General features: G+C 32.5%; 1 protein-coding gene across 1 annotated transcript; it reads right to left on the bottom strand.

Moving 5' to 3' along the window:
• Positions 1-5: 5 nt before the first annotated feature.
• LOC114727230 (uncharacterized) lies at positions 6-23232 on the bottom strand. The gene is made up of 10 exons (XM_028913931.1): positions 23194-23232; positions 15092-15172; positions 8016-10430; positions 6686-7432; positions 5612-6331; positions 4537-5322; positions 3425-4120; positions 1490-2197; positions 104-717; positions 6-27 (listed from the first exon to the last, which is right to left on the bottom strand). Exons 1-10 carry the CDS (start codon positions 23230-23232, stop codon positions 6-8), a joined length of 6828 nt encoding a protein of 2275 aa, XP_028769764.1.
• Between the last annotated feature and the right edge of the window lie 2 nt (positions 23233-23234).

The following is a 23234-nucleotide window of genomic DNA, read 5'->3' on the forward strand; positions in this document are numbered from 1 at the left end:
TGTTTTCAGCGCTCCTGGACAAAACATCTTCATTTCATGACATCCAGTTATTTCTATCACTTTTAATTCAGGGAATTCAAATGTCAGACTTTGTGAAGAGAACATCTTCAAGCTTGGCACATCAGTAAGTTCAATCCGCTGTAATCGGTTGAGAGTGATTCCACCTTCTACACCTTCATTGTTCTCATTCAATACAATTTCCTCCATTTTTTTACAATCGTTTATCCCCAACCGTTCAAGACTCGCCAAGCTTTTGGCAGTTGAACTTGTCACCAAATAGACGAGTTGATGGCACCCAGATATAGACAGCTTCCACAAATTTTGAAATGAAGCAAAGGATGGTGCCAACCTGACCAAGCTATGACAACTTTCGACTTCTAGGCATTTTATTAGGTCTTGATGAATTGGTGGTAGCTGAGAGTCATCCTTCCATATGCTCTTGAGTTGATCCAAATAGGCAATGTGTAATTCCTCAAATGGTGGGATTTTCCCCATAAAATCGATAATCTCATCTTGTGGGGGAAATACCTCCTCAAAGGAACTATTCTCCACATAAAGCTTTTCCAACATGGGAAATCTTTCAAGGGACCTATAGGGAAAGGTTACCCCTTCATCCTTGAAGCTTTCTACATAAAGAGTTCTCACTTTAGGAAAAACATTCCTTATCATCATGATATTCTCTGCATTTAAAGCCATGCTTCTGGTTGTGGAAATTACCTATAAAATGATAATTAATAACATAATTACCATAATGAGTAGGCGATTTAGTAGATTACATCATGATATTGTTTTCAAGAATCAAAACTTTTCAAACGGATCACTCATCTTTTGCCAATATCTAAATTTTCATCATTTCACCATGAAATAAGATCCACACATTAAAATTTTAAAAATCCTTTAAATTAACGTCATAACCCCCTTTCTTTTCTCTAAATTAAATTTAAAAAACCCCATAATCCCCTTCGAATTCACATTTAAGGCTAGGCTTTTTTTACTATGAAAATAACCTGTAAAACGATTATTGGTAAAATTATTATTATAAGAAGGCAATTTAATAAATCAGGTCAGAATACTTTTTAAAATAATAATTTCTTATATAATTGTAGATAAAATCTTTCTTAATTGACCTGTCATCTTTTTCTCATACTTATATTTTTCATCATTAATCCCCCCTCCCCTCCTCAAAATCACTTTAAACAGAAACAAAATTCTTTGAATCACTTTATAGGCCCATTTCTTTCTAGTCAGAGATCTACAAACATTATCACACTATTTGCAGTCTGCCACATCCATTAATTACCATTTGCTTGTCAGCTTTTGTGTGCAATTAGGGTCTTAAAATTTGATGAAAAGTTTACAATTTTTGGGTAGACAAAGGAATGTCCAAACTTTAATATTTATGTCAGATATTTATCTGAACCTAAATTTTGTAGACGATGAGGAATTATTTAAAAAGTGAAAAACAAGAATATTAGTATGTTGGACTAACCTCTTGAATAGTAAACCCATGTTGGATGGTGGCATTAAGATCAGTCATCCAAATATCTATGTGATCAAGTCCATATTGAGTCATCACTCGAACCTTTTGAAGCAGCGGGGCATGGATGGCTCCAGAACAGAATATTGTGAGTTGAGGGCACTCTGTTACGATGGCAAATTGTAATAATGGAAACTTGAAAGTATAATTTTGGCTGCAAAATCTCTTCAACCTTGGTAATTCATCAAGTTCCAAATACTCCAGTTTGCTGAAAATGATTTTCTTGTTCTCATTGTCCTCTTTTTTCTGTTTCGTCATAAGTTCTTCTATTTGATGGCATGAACTATCTCGTGAAGAAACTAAGTTTATTTCTCCTTGGCGGTCATTATTGCCCAACACATTCCTCAATTTTGGCAAATCATCTAGCGTTAACTTTTTCAGTGGCACAATCACTGATGATGACACCATCTCTTGATAATCATTTAAATCTTCAAAATCAAACACCGTCTCTAGCATGTCACACGATGTGACTTCCAATTCTTCCAAGTTGTTTAAAGATTTCAGCACATGAAGGGGTAACAATTTCACAAAGCGACACCTCCGCACAGTCAATGTTTTCAAGTTGCCAAATGAGTTGTGTGAAAGTTTGTCATCCCATATCGGTGGAATCAAACTGTTTAATAAGCATAATTCTAATATCTCTAACTTTGGGAATGACACCTGTTGAAAGAAAATATAATTAAACGAAAATCTTTTGGCAAAAAATGAAAACGAAGTTACTGTTGATTTGTGAGGCTTAGTTTCATGAAAGATTGTTTAAATGTGTAAGTACAGATCTCGTGTACCACAATATTCTTCAAGAGATTGATAAAAGTTCAACTTCAAATTTCAAGTTCACCAAACAGAAATAACTAACTAAAAAACAAGAGAACCATAAAATGCTACAATAGCGAGCCTAATACCAAAGTAAGTAATTTAAGTGAAATAATTTTTTTAGATATATTGAGGCAAGAAAAAAATAAGAACATATTTTTATTGAACAGAGTAAATAATTCCAATGAAATTAATTTTCACAGCGTAAGTTTGAAATTAAGAAGTTAATCAAATAAGAAAATTTTGGTAAGGAAAGAATATACTAGATAAAAAGAAAATTAATTTTTGTCCATAAAAAACAGTAATAAATTGATGAGTAAAATATTCTGCCCTTCAAGTGGCACAACAACCGATGATGGCATCATCTCTTTATAATCATTCAGATCTTCAAAATTAAACACGATCTCCAACATGCCACAGTTCCCGGCTCTCAGTTCTTCCAAATTGTTTAAAGATTTTAGCACATGAAGGGGCATCAATTTCACAAAGCCACAGCTTTGCACAATCAATGTTTTCAAGTTGCTGGATGAGTTATCTAAAAGTTGGTTATCCCATATCAATGGAATCAAACCGTTTAAATTGGATAATTCTAATATCTCTAACTTTGGAAGTAACACCTGTTGGAAAAAAAAATATAATTAAAAAAAATCACTTTTGATCTTTAGGCTTAAGTTTCACAAAAGATTGTTTAAGTTCTAACTAAAGCTTTCATGTACCACAATATTCTTCAAGGGATTGTTAAAAGTTCAATTTGAAACTTCAAGTTCGCAAAAATTAATTAATTAATTAATTAATTAATTAATTAATTAATTAAGTAATTAAAAAAGCGAAAGAACTTTAAAATGCTATGGCAACTAGCCTAACCAAATTGAATAATTTAAGTGAAACTAATTTTTGTAGATGCGTTAAAACGAGAAAAAAATAAGAACATATTTCCAGTGAAATTAATTTTCGCAACATAAGTTTGAAATTAAGAAGTTAATACAAGATAAGAATAGGGTGGCAGGAAAAAAAAAAAAATAATAAATCAATTTTTTTGTCCACCAAAACAATAATAAATTGATATGAACATACCTTATGACGGCTGAAAAGTGATCTGAAAATGTTTCTACTTGTTACTCGGCCTTCACTGTTGAAATCCGTTTTATCCTCTTCTGTTTTCAATCTTGGTAGAAGGGTGAGTTCTAATATTCTCAACGCATTGAATGTGATTCTCCCTTCCACAGCTTCATTAGTCTCATTCATCACAAGTTTCTCCATCTTTCTGCAATCATATATCTCCAATGTTTCAAGATTCACCAAACTTTTGGCAGTTGAACTTGTCATTAAATAGATGAGCTGATGACATCTCAAGACCTTCAGCACTGTCAAATTATTAAATAAGGTGGAGGATGGTGCCAATTTAATCAAGTGAGAACAATTTTCAACATTCAGGATTTGTAGATTTTGAATTGGGGACAGATGAGAATCATCCTTCCATATGTTCTTGAGCTGATGCAAATTGGCAAGGTGGAGTTCCCCGAATGGTGGAATTTGATGAACAATGTGTGCATGTGATGGGAATATCTCTTCAAAGGAACTATCCTTCACATGAAGCGCATTCATCTGTGGAAATCTTTCAAGCAATGCATACGGAAATGCTATCCATTCATCAAGAAATCTTTCTATGCGAAGAATTTCCACTTGAGGATAATGGTCCACTGGAAATTGGTCATTCCATATGATGCTAGCATCATTCTCGTCTAACACCCCCTCTCTTGATGCCAATTGCTATGGGCAAACATATTATTCAATCATCAAAACATAATTTAATATTTTGTACTAAGAAAAGTTTATTAATAATAATGTCCTATTTCACTGTGTCTCAAATTAAAGTCAAATGCACTCACTAGTAGAAAGAAAACTTTGAATAATTTTGTTGCCCATTTTCTTCCTTGTCAAAGAAGTGTGTCAAACATTTTGATTTCATTAATTATTATAATAATATCAACTAAAACAAAAAAGAACAATGATATAGAACACCCTGCCATTTATCCCATTAATTAATATTGATCTAATTGTTTGCAGTGTTTGTTAATTAAAGTGATATAATAAGAAAATTATAATCAAAATTTTAGTAGATTCTTTATATGAGTATTTTTGTGAAGCTGGAAATAGCAAGAATTGAGCATGATAGATCGACGCACCTGTTGGTAGATTGTTTTGTTAAGACTGACGCCCCAAAATTGTTGAGGTTTATCTCCATCTTGTAATAGTTGAACGCTTTTGAGAGATGGTGTATCGATGAGTCCTGGAGAGAATATTTTTAATGTTGGACAGTTTATTATGATTACTTGATCCAATGAGGGAAACCTGAAAGTATAATTGTGGCCGCAAAATCTCTTCAATGCTGGAATCTGATCAAGTTTCAAAAACTTCAATTTGCAGAAAAGGATTTCCTTGTCCTCATCATCCTCTCCTTTTTGCTTCGTTACAATTTCTTCTATCTTTTTACAGTCATTCATCTCCAATGTTTCGAGATTCACCAAACTTTTGGCCATATGATTTGTCACTAAATAGACAAGCTGATGGCATTTGGACACCAGGACCGTCAAACTATCAAATGAAGTAGAGGATGGTGCCAATGTAATCAAACTAGAACAGTTTTCAACATGAGGGACTTCTAAATTTTGAATTGTGGGCAGCTGAGAATCATTCCTCCATATGTGCTTGAGCTCATCCATATTGGCAAGGTAGACTTCCTTCAATGGCGGAAATTTTCCCGTATGATCAACAATGTGTGCTTGTGATGGAAATATCTCCTCAAAGGGACTATGTTGCACATGAAGTGCTTTCAGCTGTGGAAATCTTTCAAGCAATGTCATCATTTTATAGACAGATCTTTCGATGCGAAGAATATCCACTCTAGGACACTGGTCCACTGGAAATTGGTCACTCTCATCTAACACCAGCACTCCTGATGCGACAAATTGCTGTAAAACAATTATGGGCAAAGATAGTATTGAATTATAACAACATCATTTATATTAAAAGAATGATAATACTAAAACATTTTGCCATGCATCCCACTAATTAATTATGCAGTAAGTGTTTGTGGTGTTTTGTAAAGTTATAATTAAAAGTTTAGTAGAATATTTAAACCGTAACATATATAGGGATAGTTATATTAAATATCAAAACAATATAATGGAACTTGCTATATAATGAGTATTTTTGTGAAAGCTGGAAATAGAAAGGACTGAGCATGCTAGCTGGACGCACCTGTTGGTAGATTGTTTTCTTAAGATTGGTGTCCCAAAATTGCTGACGTTTCCCCCTATCTTGTAACAATTGAACGCTTTTAAGACATGGTGTATCGATTAGTCCTGGAGAGAATATTTTGAATTTTGGACAGTTTGTTATCATTAGTTGATCCAATAATGGAAACCTCAAAGTACAACTGTGGCTGCAAAATCTCTTCAGTCTTGGAAGCCGATAAAGTTTCAAAAACTCCAATTTGCCAAAAACAATTTCCCTGTTCTCATCATTCTCTCCTTCTGGCTTCGTGATAATTTCCTCTATTCTATTGCACTGACTAATTGAGAGATGCATGAGATGCACCAAGCTTCGAGCTATTGATGATGTTATCAAAGCGGTCAGCCATTGATTGCATTTCAAGTGGAGATGTGTGAGATTTGGTGAAGAAAGTAAGAATGCTCCCAAGTTTTTCAGAAAAATATCGCCGATAGTCAATTTTGAAAAAGGAGCAGCAAATGCAACAACATCGTCTCCTCCATAAGTGTCCCTCCTAATGCCACCCCACAGCTCCAGCTCATCTAGTTTTGGAAAGCTCTCCCACAATGATTTGTACGAAATTATTGTTGGTTCCACGAGCCTAAGATAAAGAATTTTTACTCTGGGGAAGCGGTACATTGGAAATTGGCCACTCCCAATCATCTCAGCTTCTTTGCCCCACAATCTTAACTCCTCCAAATTATCAACCTGTACAATACGTAAATTATAACTAAATGTAACAACTATTTAATAAATCAAAAGGCATATGTTATATTTTTAATGAGAGTGTCTTCAAATTTAAATTTTGAGGTACATATTCCATTAGCTTCAAATATTAATTATGGTAAATTAAAATGAATTACTCTTTTTCTAAATATTCGAGTGATAGGAAAAGTTCACATATTTAAATACTCAAAAATATCAAACTCAAGTGCTTTTTATAGGACATAGGTTTTAAAACAAAATAATCTGATGTTTCACTATTTATTTTAATGCGTTTTGCTCTTTTCTTAGCTTATTTTAATAATAAATAACCAATTAAGAGTTACTTTAGAAGTTTACCTTGTCATAGGACAGTAGAGGATATTTTGAGTCCAGTGTGCTTCCTTCCTCATGTATTTCTGATAAACTTGAACCTTGCTTTTCAAATATCTCTAGATTATCACAACTGCAGAAAAGTAATCGTTGAAGGTGTGAACATTCTATCATGTGTCTATGTGGATAGAAGTTCCTCAAGTTTGGAAGACCAGAAAGCTCAAGGGAAATCAGCTTAGGAAACTTAAATATAGTAGTAGCAGATTCTGAAACTTGATCCTTTGCAACAATCACATCTATACCACAATTAGCTATTCGAAGCTCTTCAAGATCACGAAGCATGTCTTTGGCTATGGATGAAGGAAACACACTTGTGAGGCTTTCACAAAAGGAAACATGTATGCTCCTAAGGCTTTGGAAGGAGGCATTTCCTTGGCGGTGATTCCTCCACACATTCTTTAATCTTGGCAATTTTTGTAGCATTAACCTTTTCAATGGCACAGACATGGATGATGGCACCATCTCATTATCATCATTTAAATCTTCAAAGTCAAACACCATCTCCAACAAGTCACAGTCCTTGACTTCCAATTCTTCCAAGCTGTTTAAAGATTTCAGCACATGAAGGGGCACCAATTTCTCAAAGCCACAACTTTTCACAATCAATGTTTTCAAGTTGCCAAATGAATTATCTGAAAGGTGGTCATCCCATATCCCTGGAATCAAAGGGTTTAAATTGGATAATTCCAATATCTCTAACTTTGGGAGTAACACCTGTTGAAAGAAAAATATGATTAAACAAGAATCACTTTTGGTCCATGAGCATCTTTGTCATGAAAGATTGTTTAAATGTCTAGATAAAGTTCTCATCTACTGCACAATATTTTTCAGGAGATTACTAAAAGTTCAATTTCAAATTTAAAGTTCATAGTCAAGTTTGAAGTTTTGCAGGAAGTCAAAACAAGAATAATTAAAATAATATGAACATACCTTTATTATTGAAAAGTGATTCGAAAATTTTGTTACACTGATTAAACATCAAAACCGTAGGCTACATTCCCATAAATATTCTGATGACGGGAATGGCAATTCATATATTAAAATAGTCAAAAACATCAAATTCACAAGTTTCCAGGTTGTAACACAAATAATTTGAGGCTTCGTTATTTATTTTAATACTTGAAGTTAGCTTTTCTCTTTTATTAGCTCATTTTAATTAATTAAAAAAACTGCAAACTTCCATAATAGCCTAATAGAAAGTAACGAATTTTATTGAAAATGATTTTTGCACATAGCTTTGGAGTTATGCGAGAAAAAAAAGTAAGGGGAAAATGTGAATAAAATAATCTGGGCATACCTTCTTGTTGAAAAGTGATGAGCAAATTTGATTGGATATGTTATTTGTTGCAGCCTCATGATGTGCTGAGTTGAAAACAACGTATTGAATATGAAGATGCCTTAAATGCGGAAATCTTCTTCCATCATAACCGTAAAGAACATTTGCAAGCCCGTTACATCCATATAAATACATATCTTCAACTCCTTCCAATAATTTTGGAAGCCCTCGCTTCAAATGGATACTACTCTCCAGTTCAAGTTTCAATATCTTCGAAGCTTCGTAATTGCCTAGCCATTCCCAATGCTTACCAATGAATATCTTGTATCTCTTCAAATTCATATCTAAGAACAAGTTCTCTGGCAACATAGAGGCATTGGGGATATGAATATCTAGAAAAGAGATTGGCAAATCCTTCAACTCGTCAAGACTTGCATTATCATTAGCTTCAGCAGATCCTTCAACTTTCCACAGGTTGAAGCTATTTCCCATGTGCAAAACCTCCAAATTTTTCAAGCTAGATAGGAGTTTTTGTGGAATCACTTTGAGTTTAGAGCAATGGGACAAATTCAACATTTGTAAAGAAGTCAACTCTGCCAATTCAATTGGTAGCTGTTGAATTTCAGAGTAAGCAAGACTTAGGACCTTTAAATTCTTCAACCTTCTGACCTCAGTTATATCTTCCAGCAAACAAGAGTGTAGACACAACGTTTTTAGCTTTTGTAGGAAACTGAGAGATGGTAGTAACAAAAAATGCACATTGGTAAATGCCAATACTTTCAGCTCCTTTGAAGATTTGAAAAACATGCTCGGTATGGTCAAATCAAGTTTTTTGCTATTTAGCAAAAAGAATTCCAATCGTGGACCATGTAACTCATTGGGAAAGTCACTAATGTCACTCTCTTGTAAGTAAATTCCCTTGTAGCGTTTTAGCATGTTTTCATCCGGCCATTCTTTCAAATTTCCATGCTTCACAATGAATGCACACAATTCCATGGACGATGCAATAGATAATGCAACATCTCGGATGACGTCATGCATTGTAAAATAATGACTAGAAAAGCTATCAAGAAATAAGCTCAATGATTTTAGCTTACTTACAATAGCAGAGATTCCAGCATGGGCTTCCTCCATGTTTTCTACTTGGTTAAGAACATCTAACCCCACAGAGTACATGAGGAGGTCTTCGATTGAGGGATCATGGGACAACATGGCAGCGAGCAAGAAAATATGTTTGTACTCTGATGAGCTTAGATGATTGTAGCTCAACTTCAAAATGGTATCCCCCTCTTTAGTTAATGTGTTGTTTCTCCTCATAGGATTATTCAATCGTGCAAGGGCATCTTTCCAATCATTTAGATCTTTATTCTTCAATGCCTTGGCAGCTGTAGCAATCACTAGCGGTAGGCCACCACACTTTCGGACAATCGCATTGGCTGTAGGTAACAACTCAGGACTACTTGAGTCAACAGAAAGCTCAGCAATCCTCTTGAACAACTCCCATGGTTCATCCTCTAACAAAACACCCACTTTGATAATTTCTTGACATTTCATGTCTTTTGACAGCAATATTTCATTCCTTGAAGTTAGTAAAATTTTGCAACCTTCAACAAAGGGAATTCCAACTTTGCCCAAATCAAGTTCCTCCCAAAGATCATCCAAAATTAGGAGCATATTCTTCTCTTGCTTCAACCTCGCACATAGACGAGCAGTTCTTACATCTTCAGCTTTTTCATTGAGTTGCAGACCCAACTTTTCAGCAATCTTGCCTTGAATCTTCTCAACATTCAGTTCTTTAGAAACAGTTGTCATGATCACCTTTTCAAACATCTTTTGATTCCTTGCTACCTCTTTAGCTATAGTGGTCTTGCCAACACCGCCCAGCCCGCACAATCCGATCATATTAACACTTGGATTCCGCAGTGCCTCCATAATTTGATTCATAATCGGCACTCTTGAACCAATACCTTCATTGCTTTCTCTGTTGGTTAATTGTGGCATCGACTGGGGAGGAACACGATATGAAACTGTGTTGAAGTTTCCGTTTCCACAAATTTCAACAACTTGTTGGGTCATTGCCTTTGCTCTTGCGCTCAACTTGGAGCGTAGCCATGGGTTGGGACATGAAGTTATACTGCACTCTCTTTTTGCTTGACTCTCTTTATGTAGCCGTTGTACTTGCTCTGATATCTCATTTACTTTGTGCGACCAACGAAGAACTTCCTCTTCAATTTCTTCTACATTATTTTTAGCCATATCTACTTGATGCTGTATGGAGTTCCTTTTAAGCGCGAGAGCCATAAGTTGTTCACTGAGCTCCTCAATGTTTCTGTGATAGTGAATGAGATAACGAAGCTGCTCACAAATTACGCCGAGCACGACGTCCCGAACCTTCTCAACCAAACCACAAGTAGGATCCATTTGTTTAGAGCTGATCTGTTAAAAAGACATAGCCAAAACTCAATTAACCCTTGGCTCGTTAATGCAGAAATGTTGGCAACGTCGAAAACAAAGTCTCACCTTTTCTCCTCTTGACTTAATGACGACGAAAATTTGATTTCTTCTTGTTTTTTGATCTCTTTTTTTGGCCCTGAAAATCAAAGCAAGAGTGAGATCCTACCATGACAATATTAAAAAATATATATATATATTTTTTACATCAAAATATGATCAAGATATTTTTTTTCTTTTTTTGGCAAACAGATATTCCATTGGAAGAATAGGGTTTTTTTGTCTTTTTTTTTTTTTTGGCTTTCATTTGGAATTCTAGAACACTTCAGCATGTAGGTTGAGTATGGGCACAGGCAAGCTTATAGCTGAAAAACAAGGGCATAAATTTATGCTTTTGGACATATTACCCAAATGTAAAGAGAACATTGCTTCTAATTTTTCCTCATAAATATTCTAAAGGAGGAGAATATTTTGCTGCAAAAGTTGAAAGTCAAATTTGAATAGAAACTTACAATAACGATGTGAAGCGTCGCAATCTGAGTCCGATCTACCAGCAGTAATCAGTTTTCCTTAGTGATCCAACACAAATCAACATGACCACCTTTTTCCTCTGTCTTTTTGTGATATTTTGAACAACTTTAAGAAGCAGATCTTCACACCCATCAGAGGTTTTCGCAGAAAGACTGATTTACAGACACAGACAGGAAATCAACATCACCTAAATAAGGAAAACAAAAAAGAAGATGAACTCAGAGAAAATAGAGCAGACGGAGTAACACACTTTTTTTACGACACGGGTAGTGACAAATTCAAAGTGCAGTTTTTTTCTTTTTGGATTTTTTCCTAGAAGAAATATCGAAAACCAGCAAAAGTAAAGCTGAAAATGATCACAATAAGGGAGAAGTGCCGGCAAAAAAATGCAAGAGACGAAAATTTTATATTTTTTAAAAAAGGGAATTACAGAAAGATGTTTAATAACAGGTTGAGAAATCAAGAAACACTGGAAGTAAGAAATGCGGTGAAATTATGAAGGAAGACCATGAGAACAAAGTCTCTGGTTTAGATTGGATTCAAGTCAATGCAGTTTGGTTCAGGCACGGTGAGGTTCCTAGTATTATTATTATTATTACTACTACTACTGGGAGGGAAAAACACGTTGTACGGTTTAGGAGAATTATTTGCGTGTCATTTTTTTAAAGAGTGTTGAAACTCTTTTTTAAACTACTGACTTAATTAGCTAATTTAAGAAAATAAAAAAATTTAAAAAATTATTTAATTACTGACATTCCGTTCTGAGTAAGCAATAAAATGGGCCTCGGTATTATTCACCAAGAAAAAAAATTATTATGTGTATTATTATATTATATATCAGTTTATAAACTAGACAAATTAATTTGTAAAAAAAATAAATATAATATTTTAAAATAATTTATTTATTTTTCTTAATCTCTTGAAATTAATTAACTAAATGTCGTGTTAAGGATAAACCTACTTAAATAACAAACGGGCTTTGACGGAAATCGCATACGCTCCTGGAGCAAGTGGGTTCCGCTTCGGGTGCCCCTTATGGTGGAAGCGCTGAGCGACTACAAGAAAAATAAACGGGACATGTTTACCGGATTGCTATGAACAATAAAATGAATTACCACAATTCTATATGAGAGAGAGAATTAATCAAAATACTACACTTTAAAATCATTCACCATATAAATGAAATTATTAGGATGAAGGGAGGAAGATTTAACATAAAAACTAACTCACTGTTACCTCCTTAATTGATTTTCTGACTTTGTAACGATAAACACCAAGTTTTTCTTGTTTGAAACTCTTGCACAATACGATAATATAAAAAATCCTTATCTCTTTGGATTTCTAATAAAAGGGTATTGAAGTCATTATATGAAATTTTAAAACTCCTTTTTGACTCATATAACCTAATTAGTGTTTTGACAAATTCAGTAACTCAAATAAGAATGAGTTATTCAAAAAAGATTTTAAGAGATTTTCCCATGAAAATAAAACAGATATTGATAAAAAGTGCCAATAAAAGGAGTAATAAGTTCAGTAAAGACAGTTTTCTTAAAAAGATTGATTTGAAGCACAAGACAGTGGCCAGCCACTCGAGGATTTAAATACAAGCATATCAGTAACCCACTTCCACGAGGTTGCCTCAAAGACTAGGGGTCAGGATTTTATTGTTTTTCGTTGTTTTTCCCCTTGTTTAGTTCGGTTTTTTTTTTCCCCCCCACAAAGAGAAACGTAGAAAAGAATGGATAAAATCACAAGTTGTTGCTTTGCTACGATCTTTTCAAGAAAATTCGCATGGATTAAAAAGATTAGTGAGTTGGTTGCATGTAAAGAAATGCATGCTAACTTTCTTAAAATATAATTTATTTCAATTATTTACATTGAAAAAAATTACAACATAGCTTATATCTCGTATGATAATTGCATAAAAAAATTATTTTAAGATACAATAGACTCTAGACGCTGATTGCAACTTATGTTTAAGTGATCTTACTTTTTACTTGGTACTTTAGGTGGCAAAATTGGGCTAAAAAGTTGGAGGAACCAATCTATTTTCTCACCTCAAAGCGTCGGGGAAGAAAAATGAGAAATCCAAAAATATCACTAGCTGCTCTTTTTAGCTAATACTCGTACTATATATTTTGGAAAACATCATTGCAATTTTAGAAGCATATGAAATTATTGGCCAAAAAAAAAAACAAAGGCAGAAAGGTATATGACATTTTTTAAAATATTAAAATCTTATAAAAGCATTAAACCCCCGCTTTTTGTTGGCCCAAAAAAAGTTAAAAAGAAAATATCCTCCAAATTACATGGTGAGACCCATATTTATTGCGGGTATTTAAATATTCCCTTTACTTTTGCACCCTCTTTCTTTTTACTCCCTCCGTTCCTTATTATAAGAGACGAATAACCGAATTACGTTGATAAAAAAGACAGTTAAAATTAGTTAAGAACAATCAATGTGTAAAAAATATAATTTTTTTTTCAAAAATGCCCTCATTAATAAGGAGAAAGAGCATGAGAGGGAACAATTAAATTATTGAAAAAAAGAGAAGTGGGAGGGAGAGAGAGTGTGAGTTGGAGACAATAAATATGGGTAAAATAGGAAATCAACACAAAAAAGTAGAGACAACTTTTAAGTGTCTCTTATATATAGGAACATGTCATAAGTATCAAATGTCTCTTATAATAAGGAACGGAGGGAGTAATTTAATTTTCTCTCTCTTCATAATCAAACTTCCTCCACTTTAATAAGTTTATGACTTTTAAGTTTTATCTCTCTATTTTAATTTTGCATAATCTCACCCTCTCTCTTCATTTTCAATTTTATTTACTCTCATTTAAATACTATTAGTGCATTTTAAGCTTTAACTGGAGTTAGAAAATAGCATTACTAAGGACATTAAAATGCAGAAGGTTTACATTTTAAACCAAAAATAAGAGACAATGAAATACTTTTGTAAACATAAGCTATCGTTAGTAAAATCCTTATTTACTATCTCTTACCCTATTTATAAAATCCTATTTATAGATTACAAATAAAATCTTATAACTAGAATTTGAGATAATACAAATTATATCTTATAAGTAGGACCAGAAATAGTATTTCATAATTTCATCAACAGGTTTCATCAGAATTTCATGAAATCCATTTTACGCTCTCAATTCATATATAACATTTCGAGGAGTTTGTTGAAACTGTTAAAAAAAAAATCCTGATTTACGTACGAGATGATGTATTTATAACTTGAAACTAACATTGTTTTCTTACGACCAATTCATTAAGCGAATACAAAACAAACTTACGAAAGTATTAAAGGAAATATAAAATGTAATGACGTCCCATTTATTTTGTACTTAATTAGAAAGAATTCTTTTTATTTTAAAAAATGTATAAACTTATAAAATTGAAATTTGCACAAAACAAACCGTCTTTATATTTTTAAGATTATATTTTCGCTCAACATAATATTAATTGCACATTTTGGACCAAAATATTTCTCTTTAATGAAAACTTTCAAATTTTTCTGGAAATATTTTTAATGATGTTAAAAATGGAACCAAGAGGTAAAAAGATACTTTTTACAAAAAAAATAATTATTTAGTCTATATCTATATGCTAAATTATATTTTTAGTCCTTTAACTTTACACAATATTTCATTTTGGTCTCTTAACTTCAAAAAGTGAACTTATAGTCTCTAACACTAAAATTGGTAATAAAAAATGATGATATTGAACTCTTTAATGTTGATAAAAGATTACTAAATGCTAATATATTAAGTTTCATTTTCAAAACAATGGTTGTTAAAAAAAAATCATCATTTAAAACTAACAATTTTAGGATTAAAGAGCTAAAAGTATACTTTTTAAAGTTAAGGAACCAAACTAAAACATTATATAAAGTTAAATCACCAAATATATATATATATATATATATAAAAGGAAAGCCTTATATATTTTTTTGGTTAGAAAACCCGTTATATTTTACTTAAAAAAACATATGAGAGAGTATCTTCAAAACCAACAGACATCATGTAAACCTGAGGGAGCCACACCTATATTTAAATGAGAACTTTGAAAAAAAAATTCAAATATTCAAACGAGCGAGCCACACCTTAGGTATCTTTACTATGGCTGTAACACGTTCCTTCTTCTTCTTGCTGCCGCTCCCTGTATTCAGAAACACAGGAATATGCTGCAAAAGTTGCAACACAATTGAACTTTGTAAATACAGATCAATTAAACAGAGCCGGAGTTTGGCATGAATCCATATTTTCAAGCTTACAATAGTGGGCGATGTGAAACTTTGCAATTTCAAGCTGTATGATCCTTAGATCTCCCAACAGTAATTAGCTTCCCTCAGTGTTCCAATATGGAGATCAAGCATGAGAGAGCTCTTTTTTTTCTTTTTTTTTTCTTTTTATGGTGTTTTGGACAACTTTAAGAAACTGATGCTTCACAAAATCCAAGACAACTATAAAATCTGAAAGTTTTCGAAGAAAGATGATGAACTTGTGAAATCAAACAGGAAAAACAACATCATCAACTAAGCAATAAAAATACAAGAAAAGCGTCGAACTCACCAAAAATAAAATCACCGCGAATAACAAGTCTTTTTTTTTTTTCCTTTAGATATGAGCCATCACAAATTGAAAGAGCACTTTTTTTAAAAAAATTATTTTTGGGATTTTTTCTTCTTGAAGAAAGATCACAAAACCAGCAAAATAAAGTTAAAAATGATCACAACAACAGAGAATTAAAGTGCCAGCCAAAAAAAAAAATGCAAAAACCAGTAAATTCAGGATTTTTTTTCTTTTTCCGAGAAAAGACAAAGGAAAAAGGGAATCAGAAAGTCGAAATATATAACTCAAAGGAAACTGCAGAGATGACGAAGTGAAAGAAGAAGCTGAGAAAGCAGTAGAAATTAGCAGAAGGGAGAAAGTAGGAGATCTGTGAAACTATGGAGGAGGAGGAGGAGAAGCATATCTGAAGCCTTATTTGGGAGGAGTGGCTGTAAAGGATCCAGTTTAGATAGGATTCAAGTCAATGCAACTTGGTCAATGCTTTGGGGTTTCCATTATTGGGATAATGCATGACAATTTATGACCTTCTACAACAAGTTAATATCGCCACTGAAATTTTCAAACTCCTCATGTTTAAATTCCTCATATTTAGTACTTTTTGTTTTTTAAAAAAAAATCCCATTTTAACATTAACTTTTTTTATAAACTATTGCCATTCTCCATGGTGACCTCCTGATGTACTTATCAAGGGAAAAATGAAAAGCAACTAACTTACTTCGAACATAATGATATATAAGCACGTCTAGTTTGTAAAATTATATACAACGGCCAGGTTCCTATAAATTAAAGAAAACTAAAAATGCCTTTATGAGATCAGAAACATAATTTAATGATAGAAAATCAGAAAACTTGTAAAATTAAAAAAAAAACTGTTAAAATAAAAAAATAACTCAAAAAAAAAAAAGAAAAGGAATAAGCTTGAGGCACTACTTTGTTGTCCGGTTTCCATGCAACTTCAGACCTTCCTGAGCGAATTGCAGCTATTTTTAAGTATGAAGGACCACAACGAGGCACGTGTCAATCATAATATAATAATAAAATTCTTATTGATCCAATGAGCTGTGTGGGGGACCAACTTTGAATTTTCGCCGAAGAGACTTATTGAAGTGGGCCAAAATTACAATATTGATTGAAAAAAGGAACAGGATGATCATCACGGCCCTTGTTTTCACTGTCATCTCGTTGCCAAGTAATTATATATGAATTCATTTGGTTGTAGATTTTTATTTATTGGGCCCACCACCACGTAATTAATAATATTAACAGATGCTAACCCAAGTTTGTGGTAATATAAATGGGTTGACAAAAATATATATTTAGTCTTTTAATCTTAAAATTATTAGGTTTAAATGATGCATTCTGTTAACAATCATAACTCTTATAAAAATTAAACTTAATATGTCTTGGAGAATGTTTTATCAATATTTAAGATTATTTTAATTGTTATTATTTTATGTTAACAATTTAGAATTAAAAGACTAAAAGCACACTTTTCAAAATTAAGAGATCATGCTTAAATTTATATAAAGTTGAAGGATTAACAACATACTTTTACCTACTAATGATTTTCTTATGAGATAATTTTTTAATAATTCTGAAATAATAAATATTATTAAGATTGATTATCTTTTTATCTTGAAGTCACTTTTGCTTCAAAGACTATTAAAGCTTGAGGTCAAGACTCCATTCCTTTTCATTGCCATTCCCTCCATTCAGTCTGGCTTTTCTAAGAGAAGATAATAAAGAATGGCGCGTGAACTATGGAGTCTGAAAGTGACAAAAGTAGCGTGTGGGTCCGCCAAATGTTAGGGATAAAGTTTAGGAGAAGACTGAGAGAAGACTTCCTATTGCACAACTTGGACTCACATTAGCGGGGGCCAGCTACTTATATGCTTCGTTACTATAATCAGAATTTAGTTATCCAATGTTTAAACCTTCAATGCGTTGTAGTATAGCCGGTTAGGATACTCGAATCTCACCTAAGAGACCCGGGTTTCCTTCTCGGCAATGGAAAGTTTTTGTTTTGTTGTGTTTCAGACTTTCAACTACCAATAGAGATGTTCACGGGATAGGACGAAACTGAGATGACCTCATCCTGTATTTCGTTTGTGTTTCAGACTTTCAACTACCAATAAAGATGTTCATGAGACAGGATGAAACTGATACAACCTTGTACTGAATTTCATTTGTGTTTCACACTTTCAACTACTAATACTAATAGGAATGTTCACGGGACAGGACAGAAGTGGGAAGACCCCGTCCCGTGTCTCCCAACATTAATCAGCTTTCCTCAGTGTTCCAACACAGATCAAACCATGAGAGCTCCTTTTTGCGGTGTTTTGAACATCTTTCACATGCAGATGCTTCACAAGAATCGAAGACAACTATAAAATCTGAAAGTTTTCAAAGAAAGATGATGAGCTTGTGAAATCAGACAAGGAAAACAACATCAACTAGACTAGTCTTTTTTGTTTTTTGAGAGATATATGAGCTGTCACAAATTGAAAAGGGCAGGTTTTTTAATTATTTTTTGGGATTTTTTCTTCTTGAGGAAAAATAAAGTTAAAAGTATTCGAAACAACAAAGAAGTGCCCGCGAAATATGCAAAACGAGGAAATTCAGATTTGTTTTTAAAGAATTTTTTAAGAAAACAGAAATCAGGAAATTTAAGCAAAACAAAGTGCCAAAAAGACGTTACAGAACAAGCTGAGAAATTAAGAAATAATGAAGAAGGAAATACTAGGGAGTGATATGAAAAATGAAACTATGGAAGAAGACTCAAGTGCAAGCGACAGTTGCAAAAGCAGTAAATTCAGGATTTTTTTTTTTTTGGTCCAGAAAAGAGAAAGGAAAAAGGGAATCAAAAAGTGGTAATATATAACACAATAGAAACTGCAGAGATGATGAAGTAAAAGAAGAAGCCAAGAAAGCAGTAGAAATTAGCAGAAGAAAGAAAGTAGGAGATTTGTAAAACTACAGAGTAGAAGAAGAAGAAAAAGAAGATCTGAGGCTTTAGTTGGGAGTAGTGACTGCAAAATCTCTGGTTTAGACAGCATTCAAGTCAATGCAGTTTGGTTCAGACACCATGGGGTTGCTAGTAAATTAAATAACTGAATTTCATATTGAGAATCAATCCTACTTAAATAACAAAAGGGCATCGATGGATGATCGGGTGAGACACGGGTCAGGGATGTTAGCTTTTGTTGGTATTGTCTTTTCTTGATTCAGGTCTTGGGTTTCCCTACTACCACAGGGAAAACAAGAGAAAAGAACAAAACAAAAACAAAAAAGCATCGACGGAAATCACACGTGCTCCTGGAGCAAGTGAGTTCCACTTCGGGGACGCTCTGTGGTTGAAATTACGAAGAACTCGTTATTCATCAAAACTCGTTTCTGCATTATATACATATGTTTTCCCAATTTAATTTTGTTTGTCAGTTTTCTTAACTTAATTTTAATTTCTCATATTTAAATAATAATTGGGAAAACGATATTGGAGGTACCTATACTTTCTCTTAATTTTTAATTTCGTACCTATATATTTTTTCTCTTAATTAAATCTTTTAATTTTATTTTTTAGCAATATTAGCTCTTGTAACTTTGTTCTATTGGCATTTTTAGTCTTTATGTATGGGTTAACAATATTAATAGAGCAAATTAAAGATTTAATTAAGAGAAAAAAACTAAGAAAAAAAAGGACCGGATTCTAAATCAGTTGAAATAGTGATTTAAAGGTCAATGGGTCAAATCCGGGTTAACTCATAATCAAACTGGCGATATTAAAATAATATAATTTAAATAAAAAATAAAATAGAACAATATTAATTATCATTAATAATAAAATACAAGAAAATACAATAATAGTTTGATTATAATAATAACAAAATATAACAATATTAAAAATTTTGATATTTACGATTCGTCAATAACTAAAATTATTTTAAGAGATAATGTTTTAATACCGATCGTCCTGCTTACTTTTATTATTCGTGAAGAATTTAATCAATGGTTATTATCTTGGAGCCGCTCATCGTGTCGGTCCCTTCAACATAATCAAATGTGGCAGTGCGGCGTTTTCTCTGTGTTTTTGGGAAAAAACCAGCGGCGGAGCATTTTTCTAGGTACTAAGCATTTTCACTTTGATATGTTCAATAATTGAAAGTATCGGATCCAAAAAGACAAATAACTGGGATCAAACGCACAAACTAAAATTAATTAGAACAAAATATAATTAGGTCTCAAAATATCAATTTAAATCATGTGTAAATTTCAATTTGCAATTGAGATTCTTATTTTTAAGGGTTTGAACTGATATTTAAAAATTATTTTTTAAAAAATTATTTACAATACCAACTTCTTAGTTTATAGTATATACTACCTCCAATCCTTAATATGAGAGCTAGTTAATTAATTTAAATAGATTAATAAAATTAGTTATGTTAGTTATTTATAGTAAATATATATTGTCTTTCTTAAAATATCTTTACAAACAAACTAAACAGAAATACATGGTAAGAGCAAAAAAGAAATGCATAGCTTCTATCCATAAACTTTCAAATTAAACGACTTGAGAGTCACAATAACATGAAGAAAATTAACTTACATATTTGCGTTATATATATATAATACTCCCAAGAAACAATCGATTTTAGAGGCTATGTGATTTCATGGGTCAAATTCTAAAGATCCTTTTATATATGGACATCCGCGTTATAATGATATTTTTAGCAGTATGTATACGAAGCTATTAAGCAGTTAATATTGCTGGCTTATTCCTTTCTTTCTTTCTTTCTTTCTTTCTTTCTTTTTGGTTCAAACTTTTTTGGTCCAACTTATTCTTTTCTTTTCATTATATTCTTCCAAAATTATGATAAACTAATCAAGTCGATCTATCATCCACTTCTTTTAATCCCATAAATTAATCTTCTGATATTTACATATACCACCATAGCTATTTATCTTCACTGTTCAAGTTCGATGCAAGAACTCCATTAATTAAAATGTCATCAGGCATGCCTATGGATCAATTTACATGTGGAGGCCATTATCCTTGATTCCAATTAAGTCTAAACATATGTTGACAAAAGTGTATTATTGCATCGTATTGATTGAAGTTTGTATAATTTAAATTTTAAAAAACATTTTTTTTGTTTTTATAAACATCAAAGTAAAAAAACGTATTCAAGTACGTGACTTTTATTTACTTCTTTAAACTTAATATTTATATTTTTTTTGTATTGATGGAATAGATAAACAAAAATATCTATAACAAAAGTAAAAAAAAAAAGAAGCATATATATCCAAGGAGGGGAGAGACGAGACTGTCCCACGCCCCGTCCCATCCTGTTCCGACTTTATTTTATCTTATCCTGCTTTTGTCCTGTTCCAATCAGGACACTATGAGATTTGTCTCTCCTTTTGCAGTGGCATGTCTTTTTACTCCTGGATATAACTTGTTTGCATCATTTGTTGATGTGAATACAATTGAGTTGATGTGGAAAATTTTACTTTGAGATAAAATTAGGCTTAATAACAGATACATAATAAAGTAGAAAGACTCATAAATTTGAGTCATAACCTGAGTTAAAATATTGTTTCATTCACTCTTGCTTGTGTATTTGTTCTCTCCCTCCATTTTTGGGCTTGGCTCTCACTTTACAACATTATTCATAAAAAAATTAATTAATAGTTGTGAATAATCTTTGAGCACCTCATTGTGTCAGTCATTTCCAGTATCAAATAAAGCAGTTGAGCATTTGTTTGTGCTTTTTTCAAAGCAGGAGTGAAGCATCTTTCACGTACATTGCATCTTAACTTTTGATAATGTTCAATAATTGAGGGTATCGAATCCAACAGACAAAAGCACATTCCATGTTCATCATAATGATGAGCTTGTTCATCTTAATTTAAACCATCCAAATTTATTTTGAATGGTCCAGATTGAATTTAAATTTGTATATATTTTAATTAATTTTTTGTTTTAATAAATACAGAATTCAAAATAAAGATAATCTTATAACTAACAATTGTTTAAAAGAATAAATTTGTCATTAAAAAAAGTGCACATTAAAAATTTTAAATCTAAATCATCTATGTCAGAGTTTGGATAGTTTGAATTGCATTACAGCAATGAGCACATGGTACTTATCATTGTGAAGAGCACTGAATAAGGACCTGAATTTAAGGGCATTTGGCGAATGCATTAGATAATTTTATTTCATAATTTGCTTATGAACAACATTTCCCGAAGTTGTGGCTCTGCTTTCACGATTAAATGCCATTATATATATAGCAAGCAGCTTGCACTGGCACTTGTATCCCACCCATGGCGATTCAAGGAGCAAAACCAAGTATAACTATGTAGTCAATAACTTTCATTTATTGGCCTTTAAACAACGTAAGAATTACAATAACACAATGAGAGTTAGCTTACATAATCACATAATATATAACCCTTGAAGGTTATGCATTAATAATAGAAAACTCTCATGAAATAATTGATTTTGCAGATTATGTGATTTTATGCGTAGAACTCTAAAAGCCCTTTCTGTAGAAGTTAAGGATCTCCTGTATATTATTCTTCAACCATAGCGTAGCTACTTATTTTGATTCTTTTACTTGTATTTGCTGTTAAGGATCGGTATTAGGTATTTCATGTAAAAATGAAATTAAAAAAGCCACCAATGTGAATGAATATGTAGAAATTCTAAAATGAAATCCATTGAAGCCTATCGTTACATTGATTTTTGGTAATAAATGATAAATCCCATTTTAGAGAGGTGAAACAGAATTATTAAAAGCAGGTAAAAAGAATGAGATAGAGTCGAGTGGAAAAAATAACAGGCCAGCGGATCAAACCCTTCGATATGGTTTCAATAACAGACCAAGGCTCCGACAATCATATATGACAAACAACACTTCGAAGTTTCCATTAGCGGTCAATCAATAATTCTGAAACTTTTGTAATCCAATTGGCACAAGTATGGGATTGTGAGTTTTAACCATTGATTGGAGGGTTTGATGGGGATGATGGGGGTGTAAGTTATAGATTAAAAAAAAAAAAGTCGAAGAAAAACTATTTTAGAGTTGTTTTTCCTTAATTTTTTATTTGGTGCCTATGCAATTTTCCCCCTCTTAGTTATCCTCTAACTTTGCTCCCACCGTTATCCTGGTAACTTTGATCTCTTAGTACAGTTAGCCCCTAAAGTAAAATTAAAGAATTCAATTAAGAGAGAAAAACATACAGGTATTAAATTAAAAATTATGAGAAAATATATGTATTTGCAAAATAATTTTCCCCTTGTTCTTATTTTCCCCCAACAATTTTCCCTTATTCTAAAACTTTACCTACGTACACTTTATTATTTATGCTTTTGTAAAACTCGAGTGTATTCTAATCCAAAATATATAGTAGTACAAAACATCAAATACTGTGATAAAACAAACTAGGAAAAAAAAAAAAGATCCATCGTCTGCCGCACCATTATAAAAGTTAAAAAAAAAACAAAAACAAGGCAACATCCTCTGCGCCATTCAGAGATCATAACAAGTCAACAACCCAATGAAATTGATGGCCCTGAACCTTCCAACGAATTTCCTACCATCTTGAACGATCAAGACCTTAGTTTCAGACCTCAGAACATAGCTTCACCACTGCGATTGTTGCAGCCATAT

The sequence above is a fragment of the Neltuma alba genome, unplaced genomic scaffold, assembly GCF_004799145.2.
Source record: "Neltuma alba isolate B1F8T4 unplaced genomic scaffold, ASM479914v2 tig00012454_pilon, whole genome shotgun sequence".
NCBI classification, from domain to species: Eukaryota; Viridiplantae; Streptophyta; class Magnoliopsida; order Fabales; family Fabaceae; genus Neltuma; species Neltuma alba.

Bases quoted from the DNA above. Each gene is read 5' to 3' on its own strand.
- LOC114727230 (XM_028913931.1), bottom strand. From the start codon at position 23,232: ATGGCTGCAACAATCGCAGTGGTGAAGCTATGTTCTGAG. The intron at 7,433-8,015 runs GTATGCCCAGAT...TTCTTTCAACAG, and splicing joins CATCACTTTTCAACAAGAAG to GTGTTACTCCCAAAGTTAGA. The intron at 5,323-5,611 runs GTGCGTCCAGCT...ATTGTTTTACAG, and splicing joins AGAAAACAATCTACCAACAG to CAATTTGTCGCATCAGGAGT.